Source organism: Cryptomeria japonica, chromosome 4, assembly GCF_030272615.1.
Source record: "Cryptomeria japonica chromosome 4, Sugi_1.0, whole genome shotgun sequence".
NCBI lineage: Eukaryota > Viridiplantae > Streptophyta > Pinopsida > Cupressales > Cupressaceae > Cryptomeria > Cryptomeria japonica.
The window spans coordinates 493123489-493136233 of NC_081408.1; the positions used below are offsets into that span (position 1 = coordinate 493123489).

Consider the following 12745-nt stretch of genomic DNA (forward strand, 5'->3'; position numbering starts at 1 on the left):
CAATACAAATATGGAAAGCCTTTGAAAACCTAGCCATAACCAAGCACTCCATGTGACCAAGTATTAATCCATACACGCCATGCCATGCTTCCTCCTTCACAAATGCTAACCTGACTTACCCAAACAACTACCCTTGTGGTGCTTTTATAGAAGTTCAAGCAACCACAAAACCACCAAGTGGTATTACATCAAAACCAAGTGCCCAAAACCATGTGACAATAAAACATAATATTTTTACTACCTACCCTTGACCCACATTTAATATTGGGTACTTCATCACAATTACATTCTCCATATTAAATAAATACAATATAATAATACCAATGTGTCAATACAACTCATCAAGTGGTTACAAGAATATTCTAAGGGAATCTCTATATGTTGCACGCCCATCTAAGTGCCCCTAGGTACAACAATACAATATGATATTACAATATAATATCATGTCCACCTCACAAAATAATAAATTAATACAACAATGAAACATTATTATGCAAGGTGTACAACACCATTTTCCCAACACATTTTGGCAAATAACATAAAATTAAGAGAGCCCTAACCTCTTCATGAAAGTTAACTTTTACAGAAGACAGTTGGCCGATAACTGTATTAAATTCATTTAAATGATCTGCTATAGATCCTCCCTCACTCATTTTCATATTAAACAAACGCTTCATAAGAAATACCTTCTTCGAAGCTGAGGGTTTCTCATACAATTTAGCCAATGCCAACATCAAATCTACAGTTGTTGTTGCTTTTGATATATTGAATGCTACAGACGGTGCAAGGCACAATCAAATGGTTCTCAGTGCCTTTCTGTCCAGAATATCCCAATCTTTGTCTGACATCGTGGTTGGTTTCTTTGCCTTTCCTTCTAATGACCGCCACAAATCATTTTGATATACGTAATCCTCCATCTACATTTTTCATTACTGATAATTCTGGTCATTGAAATTCTGGACCTTGAATTTGGTTTCTTCCATTGCTCCCACTCAAATTTGAAATTCCCTGCCAATTTACAGAAATACATGGCTCTGATACCAATTGTTAGGGTTTAGGCAAATCTGGAAAAAATACAAATTAACAATTATATGTAGATACAAACATAAAAGATGAAGAAAAATGCATAACACAGATAATACAAAGATTTAATGTGGTTCACCCAAGATGGGCTACATCCACATAACAAAGTCGTCCAATCTTTTCTTATTATCTAGTAAGTGAGGACAACACCATTACAATGCCTTTTTACATTCCAACTGCTTATAACAAGCAATTTTAGGGCAACACTCAAAGTCGATTATTTTTAGGATTTTTTTCAATGATTTTTTTCAACAAAAACGACAAAAAAAAATTCCTCTTTCTCAAGGGTTGCGCCCCCGAACCCCTACTCTCAGGGGTTGCTATCCCCAAACCCTCACTCATGGCCTAGCCCGGCACCGAACCCTGACGAGGATACATAACGAGTGTACAATACTTACATGATCAGTCACCACATATCAACAAGACAATATATAGATAAGTAGAGAGAGAGAAGGATAGAGATAAGTGGGGAGGAGGAAAGAGAGGTGAGATAGAGAGGACAGATTATGTGTGAGGTAGATAAAGAAGAGAGGGAAGATAAATAGTAGAGTGAAGGATGAGACAGATAAGTTTAAAAGTTGGAGAGAGAGGAGAGAGTGAGATAGAGGGGGAGAGCTAGAGTGATATGGAGAGAGATAGGTGTAGAAATTGTGGGAGATAAAGAGAGTGAAATAGAGATAGAGAGAATGATGATAGGAGCTTCGTGATTATTCAAATTTGACTAAAAATTATAAGATCTAGAGCTTGGGGAGAGAGGAGAGAGTGAGATAGAGAAAGGTAGAGAGGGGGGAGAAGGAGAGTGATAGAGAAATAGACAGGTCTAGAGTTTAGGGGAGAAAAAGAGAGTGAGATAGAGAGATAGCTAGAGAATGATGGTAGGAGCCTGTTGATTATTAAAATTTGACTAAGTCCAAAAAATTATAAGATCTCCTAAAATATAAAATCTGCATTATGACTCCTAGAGATATGAAACCATATCAAACATCCTACCAATATATACATAAAATATAAATTAAAGTATAAGAAATGTAAAAGACAAAGGTAAAATATAACATATACTTAGGCGAAGACAAAGGAAGTGGCATTCAAAATTTGTACTTGCTTTCTAGACCTAAAAACCTGAGCATGAGCATGTTTTTTTTTGTAACTTAATATCAACATAACACGTATGTGTTATGCTTATTGACAAAAAACACATACGTTTTTTTCTCTATTAAAACCATACCTGTTTTTTTATTCAAATTGCACCTAATGTGTTTTGGCTTAGGCTTGGATGACAAGCATTAGGCTTGGGAGCTTCATTCCCTCATTTTGATGTGACTTTTTTCTTTCATTCTCATTTCTCAACTTGCTAATCATTAGGTTTACACACTATAAACTAAGTTTTATTAAAATTACCACCATAATTTCAGTAATCTTCTAAGTCTTCTAACCATATTTTTTATAGATTTGAGCAACATTAGCATATTTATTTTTATCTTTTTTTACTAATGCTTCCACAGTTATCAGAGACACGTGTACCATTTTTTTAATAACTTTGACCTACTTGTCCAAGTTTGAAATAAACTATATAATATTTTTCTACACTCCGTTCTTTACACATTTAATCTTTTTTTTTTCAAATTTTTAATTATTTTTGAGCAATTTTATGTGACGTGCATGCTCGATGATTAGATTTTTAGGATGCATCCGCTTTGAAAAAGCAATACAAAATACTCAACAAAATATTAATAAAAAAATGCAACTTCTTGTGCTCACTCTTAACTATATTCCCACCAATGGGTTTTTCAAAATTCAAAATGTAACTAAAAAAATTGGGGGGTGCACACCTGACACTACACTACTTTTTGCTAAAAAATAAGAACTTTTTTGTGTGCACAAAGCATTTGACCCTATTAACTTATCCATTTTTCAAAAAATTTAGTAGTTTAGAAACTAGAATAAGAGCATTACAATTCTTGTTCTTTTTGTATCTTCAAATTTTGAGTGCACGAGTCTCAAATAACAAAAATGTTGTTTCCTATGAGGGATTTAGGAAAAAATTACAAGGCTTAGATTAATAGGAGGATAATAGATGATGGCAAAATGATGATGATTACTTGTGTTATAAGTGATGGATTTTGGATGGACAAAAGGATATGTAGTATGAATTAAGAAGATGAGGTTTAGGTAAATGGGTTAGGTGTTTGGAATCTAAGAACTATGATATTATGGGCTATGTATTTTGGAATTAGATTATGAACAAGGTGAAAATGGATTTCAACACTAAGGTTGTGGATGATGGTCATCCTAAACTTGGCTTCAAATTTTTGTTTCAAGGATACTATTTTAGAATGTGTTTTCAAACAAGTAGAGTTTTAAAAAATTGGAGTTAATTGACTTGGCGTGAAGTTTTGCAAACAAACACTTAATATACATAACATCAAATCTAGAAGATAAAATAACAAGCCTAAAATATTCAATAAAGGTGTATCAATCCTTGTTACCACAAATATATTATCTATTGAGTGATAGATAGATAAGGAATGCAAGGTCATATACCACTTATGCTTTCATTACCTTGGAGGAAAAAGCCTTACCCAAAGTTAGTTCTATCTTCCCAGTTTAAAAGTGTGATGTAAATTCTTAGGCCTAATCAGTGTCTAATGCACCCCAAGGAAGGATGGATAGTGGTCATGTACCACATATGCACCACTTGCCTTGGAGGCCAAATCCTTGCCTAAAGTTATTTCTATCTCTCCATTTTGAAAGTACTGTGTAACTTCTCAAGCCTAATCAATATTTGACGCACCACAAGGAAGAATGACTATTGCTCTTAAACTAGCCAACAAAAATATTTCTAAGGGCAACCTCAAAATACCACAAGAGTATGTAAGACCTAATCTATGTATATGATAATGAAAAATACCAAATATCCTAGAAGAGAGGGTAATCAATTTTTATCCTTCACTTCCCCAAGCTATGAATTTTGTAATAAAATCTCCTTTCATGAGGCGAGTCTTTCAATTAACCTCTCACTTTTTATACTCTATTAGAATGATAGACTTGAGGAAATTCCCTTGTTGAAGAAAAATCTAAGGTAGTCCCCATAAAAATAAATTTAAAACATGGCATTTAGTCAAAATCCTTAATTTTTTCCAAAAGTGAGAGAAAGACGTGCAATATACTATGCTTTAAGATTAAAAGGCATTTTAACCTAAAATCCAAATGTGAGAGTGAATTTTTACCTTAGTTTTAATGCGATAATAAATAATGTATCAACCAAAAATAGAAAGTTGTTGCAACCATAAGGAATATGGGGGGACAAGTGCATTTAGGGAGCCTTTTATTCTTGGATTTCGATGGATAAAATATCGGCTCAATTAAAAAATTTAATTAATTTAGCCACGTGGTGTAGAAAATAGGGTATTTAAATAATACACTTATTTAATTTTGCATGATAGGAAAAATGAATAAATAAGGGAAGTGTTGATTATCTAAATAATGCAATTATTTAGTCTATTTGGGACTAAATTACTTAGGGAAGTAGTAAGTGTCTTTTGTAGACGCCTAAAATTGTCCTAGCCTAATTAAATAAATATTTTATTTATTTATTTATTTCCCTTTCTTCTATTAATTAAATGAATTTTTATTTATATAATTAAATCACAAATCTGTTTCTAATCCTTTTTCTAATTCTAATTTAAATAAATATTTTTATTTATTTAAATTGTTCTTTTCCTAAATTAAATAAATATTTTATCTAATTTAGGAAAAGAATGATTTAAAGAAAGATTTTTTTTATTTAAATTAGGATTAGTAAAAGTCTTAAAAAAGGATTTGTGATTTAATTAAATAAATATAAATTTATTTAATTAATAGAAGAAAGGAGAATAATTAAATATTTATTTAATTAGGCTAGGACAATTTCAAGTGTCTACATCTTTAATAACAATTCATTTAAAGAAAAATAATATTATAACTATGTTTAATTTTTGGTTATCAAGGGCTTCTTCCCATAATGTGTTGATTAAGTAGTGGTGTTGTTGTTGTGATCATCAAGGTTCAAGCCCCTACTAGCCCATTGTGATCACCAAGGGTCAAGCCCCCACTAATCCAATGTGCTTGCATCATAGGTTTGAGCCTTAGCATTGTTATATGGGCATGTGGTCCCTTGTTTGTTAACCTTACTGGTTCATAGCTTCAAGTCAAAAGCATTTCACAAGGAGTTGGAGGGCGTGTCATGCTTGCGTCACTAGTCATCAGAGGGTGTGTCATGCCAACATCACTAGTCAACATTAAAAAGTTTACCTAGTCAATGTTAAAAAGTTTACTTGACACTTATATAAAAAAAATGTTTATCATGACATGTTATTAGACGAAGTTTTTTCCTCTAAATTTAAATAATTGAAAATAAAATAGTTCTCTTAGAAAGAAGTCTTGATTCAATTGAAAATATAAAAAAGATGGAATCTTTTGAACCCACAAGAATATTAATCATGCCTTAAATATATCATATCTACACCACTTTAGAGGAGAAAAAAGACACCCAATTTAACTTTTGTTACTACTAAATTTTTACAAAACTAGAACAATTAAAAAATAAAAATTCTATTAAAAAATCTAAAAAATAAGACATTAACTATGTTTTGAGTCTTAACCACTACACAATCATATATTCAAAGACTCATTATGCACAACCAATACATATATATCTTTTAGGGGAATTAAAAATATAATATTTAATCCAACATTTCATATATTTATTTACATTCACAAAAAATACTATTTTTAACAATGGAATTAGTGACTTATATATGGCAATAGAATCTCTCTAAATCCATGATATTAGGCAACCTAATTGAATCTAGGAATAATTTATATCATATGAAAATTTTCTTACTCTATTCATAAGAGACACCAAAATAACTTTAACTTATATATCTCTTAATATTAATATCATTGAAACACTTAAAAAACTGTTTTATTTTGTTGTGACATTCCACTTGACTCTCTCTGAAAATGGCCACAATCCATGTAATAAGGAGGCAGCCTTACAAGGAAACAACTCTTTTAAAATAAAATTCAAAAAATGCACCTTATCAATGTATCTTTATGTTGTTTGGTTACCCACACAATTACAGTTATGAAAAGTTTAGAAAGAATATATGTAGACTATAATTTATTTTTTTAATTGACCTATACTTAAAAGTAAATAGTAGGTGGTCAACATTTCTATAATACATCAAAAACAAATTGCAATTGATAAAGTCTGCTAAACTTTTCTTAACAACATCAATTTAGTAATAAATTATGACCCATGTTCTTTGATCTTATCTTAATTTATTTTTTAAAACACTTTAATTTGTCATTATCACTGTTAGCTTTACAATTATTCAACAAATCACTCCTCCATTTATTTAAAAAACCAACTAACAATACTATTTTTTTTGTTTTTGTTTTGTTTTACTAACAGTAGATAGAGACGAATTGGTTTCTTTTGCAATAAGCAACCAAGTTAACTGATGAACCACTCAGCCTGAATAACAGATTTTGCTTGTTGCATGCATTTGGTTTTTTGCCCTTTAATCCTTTTGTACGTAGCCTACAAGTTGCATGCATTACTCAAGTTAGTGATCTTTTTAAGATTCTTGAGGAATTCTGTTAAATAAAGAAGGAAAATTAGTCCAAGGCTGAGAGCTCTTGAAGACTATATTATTTGAAACTCAATGGGGATGATGACCAAGGTAGTGAAAAGTGTCCTACTCTTTCACTCATTATTCTTCTGTTTCTTATAATGAATAAGTACTGAAAGAAAACGTTTTTGCAGATTGGGTTTCTCTTGGGTGTTACTCTCATTGTTTTCCTCGTGGATTTGTGCTGGGCTGCCCACAGAATTTATGATGCAAATGCAGCAAACACACCAAAGTTAGTAGACGTCATGGCATTTGGTGCAGTTGGTGATGGCTCCAAAGATGATAGCCTGGTAAATTCTTATTATCACTTGTGTCCACCTTAATTTCAACATTCAAATAGAAGAATTTAGCATTCACCAGGTCAAAAATAGTTTATAGAATAGTAGGTTTCGTTACGAATTTATGATTGATGTTTAACATTTACGAAATAAAAAATAGTCTATAAAATAACAGACTCCATCATTCTAACTTTCAAACTTGTGATTGATGTTTAATGTTCACTAGATTGAAAATAGTCTACAGAATAGCAGACTTAATCATTCTAACTCTCTGACTTTAACCTATAAAAAAACTAACCCCATCATTTTAGCTTTCAGACTTGCTAACTTGTGATTGATGTTTAGGCTTTCATAAAAGCTTGGAAGGCAGCATGCAAGTCGTCATCGAATGGAAAGATGGTGGTGACAAGTGGAAAGAAATTCCTAGTCAATCCTACCACATTTTCTGGGCCTTGCCAGTGGCCTGTTTCAGTCCATGTAAGGAGATGCAGCTACTATATTCTGTTTAGTATCTCACCCATTGGTTGCTTATGTTGTGAGTGCATTTTTTCTACAGATTCAAGGAACAATAATTGCTCCAGCCAAAAAATCCGCTTGGAAAATGGCAGATACAAGTAAGTGGCTTGAATTCTCAGGAATCTCTGGCCTCAGTATAGGTGGTGGTGGAATCATTAATGGACAAGGTCAGATTTGGTGGCAAAAATCTTGCAAAGTTGATAAGAAAAATGTAAGGCTTTTCTTTTCAGGTCAATTATTCTTCTATTTGTATAGAAAAGATTTCAATAATTAAGATGTTTAGTGGTAATCAAGGTAGGGTTTAAACAGCATATTATAGACTTTAATTTGTTCCAATGATTCATTAAAAAATTACATTCTTTTCTTTAATACAACTTATCTATTAGTGTGATTTAAGCTGAACCATCTAACCAAATCAAAACTTAGAATGTCTTATTAAATCTAAAATAAAATTAATAACATGACCTTCCTAAACAAAAAGTATATTCTACAACACGGGTACTGTTTAGTGTCAAACATTTGTCAAGTCATTTAGGTTGTCTTCAATCTAATTGTGTTTTTATGATGTGCAGCCTTGCAGGAAGGCGCCCACGGTGTGTTTCCTGACTTGAGAACAATTAGTTTTCTGCTTAGTTGAAATCCATAAACATTTATGTCATGAGATTCAATTCTAAGTTTGGGTTGCTTTGTTCTTCCATTCAGGCAATCCATATTAGCAGTTGCAGGAACGTTGTGGTGACAAATCTGCAATTTGTGAATAGCCAACAAATACATCTGGGCATCTTCTACTCCTCTGCACTCCATGTGAGTGGACTTATGATAAAAGCTCCAAAAGACAGCCCAAACACTGATGGTATTCATCTACAGGGGGTTACAAATGCTAAAGTTTATAATTGTGACATTGGAACAGGTAATCTATCTCAATTAAGGGAAAAAATAATGATTATGGATATTTATTATATTTTATTTTGAATGCTGGATTGTCAATATCATTAATTTTATTTTCAGCTAATTCTTAGCTGATATAGAAAGTGGAAAAAAATTGTTTAATTTAAATAAATAGTATGGATTTTAAAGAAATATCATTAATTTATTTCATTTTTATGAATATCAATTTATATGTAATGAATTCAAGTCCACAATTCATTTTCTTGAGCTATGAATTCTTGTGAACTACTAATCATAAAATCTAGATCAATAAATTTGACACTTTTTTTAGCCCCATATTTAAAAGAGCCTTGTTTATTTGTTGATTCCTATCATGCAGGGGACGATTGCATTTCCATTACATCTGGAACGTCCAATTTTGATATTCAAAACATCAGATGTGGACCAGGACATGGCATCAGGTAGCTGTTTATCATTTTAATCTGTTTGAATTTCATCACAGTGATGACTACTGGTTGGTATGATAGTTTGTTTTGAATTTGCAGCATTGGAAGCCTGGGATACGGTGGAGAGAAAGCAAGCGTGGAAAACATCAGAGTAAAAAACGTTGTGTTTGATGGAACAGAGACTGGAGCCAGAATCAAGACCTGGCAGGTGAATTCATTCCCAATAATCCTCTTCCCAGATCTCATATGTTAGATATATGTGAATTTTTTGGGGGGCCTGTGGGAGAGTTTTATATATGGATTAGGGTGTCTATTTAGTAGAAGTCTGATTGAAATTAAGAATTAGGGTATTTATTTTTGTTGAATTTTAAAAATTAAGAATTTAGGATTGAGGGGTATTCAATCCATCAAAATTATCCATTATCCAGTTTCCTTTCTTATGACATCAGTCTAATAAAATAATTCAAATTCATTCAACTTCATAAAAAAAAAAAAAAACCCTAAAATTCCATTTACTCTTTATATAAAATTTCAATACATATTAAATTATGACATGCTCAACTTGTACCTGCAGGGCGGTTCTGGGTATGCAAGACAGATCACATTTTCAGACATCAAGGTTAATGATGTTGCTTATCCAATTATTATAGATCAGAATTACTGTGACTCTTCTAAAATTTGCAAAATGAAGGTAAAAGTCACAATTCTTTATATTGTTAATATTTTAAAATCTTGAAATCATACTAATAGATAAATTCTTCATATGATTTAAGATTAATCATCTAAAATAATTCAAAATCCCAAACTAAAATTTATCTATATATTTAATGTGATTTTATGTACAGAAATCCGCAGTGCAAATCCAAAATGTTTCCTTTCAAAACTTCAGAGGAACATCGACAGAGGAGCAGGCAGTGAAATTTGTATGTAGTAAGAGTATGCCATGCAGAGAAATTGTTGTAAGAGATATAGATATAAAATCAGTGGTGTCATCAGCAACAGAATCTGTGTGTGTGAATGCTTATGGCTTAGCTTTTGGGCATGTTTATCCACCCAGCTGCCTTCGGAGAATGTGATTCTCTATTGTATAGCATCTCAATAATATCTGTAAAACCAAAAGGTTTGGGATACAGTAGGCTATATAGAGTTATCTCAGAAATAATGTTCACCAGCCTACCAGTAGTTAGCTGAGTTAGCTTTCATTCTCTGTTAAAATTTATCTTCCACCATTTTTGTTCATTTTTTTTTGTACTCTTAATCGAGAAGTGCTTTTAGTTCTGGACTATGACATCATATGTATGGCAAGCAAACAATTGGGAAATGGATATTGTGGATTGTGGAAGACACTGAAAGATGGCATGGTGAGTGGATCATAGCAGTTTATGAAAAAAAAAAAAACCAGTAAGTACTTTGGTGTACAAAAGTAAAGCAGCTCCACTGACATTTTGGTGATCAACTGAATGCAAAGAGGATAAGGTAGTTGTGAAAAGCTTCGAAAAGCTTTCTATTCTAGCTTACAAATTTGGACTTGATTAGGATTTAGTATACATCAAATTGGACGCATCTATTCTGGTTCCAAAAAGTGGTACGGTACGATTAGTGGTAAATGTCAACTATGGATTTTTTATCCGACGATGGAGAATGCATAACACATCTTGTTAATCTGACAGATTCGTCTTTTTTGAAGCCAAAATAGACACACCCCACCAAATTTAATATCCAACATTAATTAAATTAGATTTCACATCAGATTTATTTGTTGTTTTTGATTAAAGTAAAAGCAGGTTTTGAAGGGGTCTCGAAACCTTTTACAAAATGACCTTACAAGATAAAAACATAAGAAACCAGGAGGAACAAACATTTGGAAAACCAACAAAATTACTAGTTCTATTTGTTGTTAATAAATATATTTGTGACATTTTGTCCATTTTCAATATGTTATTAACTTAACATTGATATGTAAGATAAAAGAGAAGAGTAACATTCAAAGGAGACTATAATTATTGTGTGAGAAATTGGTGAGAATTTTTTAAATTGTAAAAGTCATAATGTCAGAAAGAATTTTTATTTTTCTAATTTTATTTTGTATAAAATTAAATAAAAATAAATAAAAAATTATGATTATCATATTGGAAGATGTTTCTAATTATCAATGTGGAACAAAGACACTCAAGCCTTTCAAAGAGTAAGAAAATTGGGACATTAGGGATAAAATGGCATTAGCATAGATAGAAGTTATTATCTTTGAATAATTTCTACTAGAAGTTTGAATGAGAGAAGTAGTGATCCAATGCCCAAAGTTAATTCTTGGTGGACAAATCTCTAGATGAAGAATTAAGCGAGTTTTGGTATCTATAAAAGCTTAGGAATGAGTATGCAAAATAGAGACAAAGAGATATAGAGCTAAAATAGCGAGTGTATTTTATTTAGCTATTTATTCTAAACATGGCATATCATTGAGAAGAGTGTATGGATTGTTATCTTCTATTTCCTATTGACTACCTAAACTATGTTAAATAAATTCTAACTATTGTTGATCTAGGCCAATTGCTAGCGTGTCCTTGATGAGCTGGTGGATGACTTGGCATAACAAGAGCCTCATAGGTTCCTATATTGGCTGCAACATTGACTATATTGTCTAAAGGATACAAAGTGATGCTCATGATGATGTAGTATGAAAAATTTGTGAATTGAATTTTTCACTTTGGCCTATAAGTGTATTGGGCTTTGCTAAAGAAATGGTCAAAATTGTAGAGTGTTTGGATGAACTATGATTATCAAAGGTATGCTTGCCTTTATACAAAGTATTATGTGCTATCTTGAAGTATGCGAGGCATTTGTTGGACAATGTAGGTTGGTATTTTATGGTTATATGAATACCTAAGCTAGTGCATCACAAACTAGAGAAGTATCCATCAAAATAGGCATGGCGTCACTATAAGGACTTGGTTTGGTAAATCCTCTTGTATTAGTTTCCCTCTCTTGAAACAATACTCCTAATTATGTTGATTTTAGGAAGAAAGCATAGAACATTTACTTCTAGCTACTATCCAATGAAGCATTTATCTTGATGTGAAAGTTAATTCTTCTAACAAAATTCTATACATAGGTATAGAATAAGTCTATGTAAACATTGTTCTGATAAGTAATTTTGTTAGAAAGTGGTGTCTCAACTTTGCATATACATAAGGTTACTAGTTTTAGTAAGTTTTCATTTGAGCACAAATTGGTTTGAAATTTTCCCCAAAGGTTTGAATTGGCTAGATAAGCATGTTGGTAAATTTTCATTGCAATATCATGTCTCGATTTGTAGATATTAAAGATTATGTTTTTTAAAGTTGCAAATGAAAGTTTCAGAGTCAATTTTGAGGGTCTTGGAGGCTCCAAAATGCCTTGAAAGTGTTTATAATTGACATAGCTAACTATATAGCTTGATAGAGCATGTCATGAGATTTTCAACACTTCAAATGGTTTGTCAATCAGACACCATGTTCAAAATTTATGGTCACCAAAAGTTTGGTCTCCTAAATAGGAAGTATTTAAATATGTTGGACACATAAATGAGATGTAAAAGGGAGTTACACGTGTTGGTGTACTGTGTATTGACACATCATAGGTCATCTTATATTTGAGAGAAGATGGGTGCCACTCTTGACTAGTTTTAGCCCATGGTTTTGTAATACTATTTGATGGTTTCATGTATTGTACTCCTATATATTAGGTGTATGAGATGGAGGTTGTGTGTAAGAGTTTGATAGTTGTTGAGTTGCCTTTGTATGTATGTGGGTGATACTCCCATGAGAAGCTTGCTCTGCAAGTATACTCTAATATGTTGATGTCTAAATAATATATTGGGTGG

General features: G+C 31.9%; 1 protein-coding gene across 1 annotated transcript; it reads left to right on the forward strand.

Moving 5' to 3' along the window:
- Positions 1-6800: 6800 nt before the first annotated feature.
- LOC131060426 (probable polygalacturonase At1g80170) lies at positions 6801-10018 on the forward strand. Its single transcript, XM_059218691.1, has 9 exons — positions 6801-7048; positions 7382-7513; positions 7593-7763; positions 8125-8145; positions 8255-8462; positions 8820-8901; positions 8986-9094; positions 9461-9577; positions 9732-10018. Exons 1-9 carry the CDS (start codon positions 7004-7006, stop codon positions 9960-9962), a joined length of 1116 nt encoding a protein of 371 aa, XP_059074674.1. The 5' UTR covers positions 6801-7003; the 3' UTR covers positions 9963-10018.
- Positions 10019-12745: the final 2727 nt, after the last annotated feature.

Excerpts from the sequence above, each read along its gene's own strand:
- LOC131060426 (XM_059218691.1), top strand. The coding sequence starts at position 7,004 with ATGGCATTTGGTGCAGTTGGTGATGGCTCCAAAGATGATAGCCTG. Across the intron at positions 7,764-8,124 it reads GCAAAGTTGATAAGAAAAAT|CCTTGCAGGAAGGCGCCCAC; the intron begins GTAAGGCTTTTC and ends TATGATGTGCAG. Across the intron at positions 8,146-8,254 it reads CTTGCAGGAAGGCGCCCACG|GCAATCCATATTAGCAGTTG; the intron begins GTGTGTTTCCTG and ends TCTTCCATTCAG.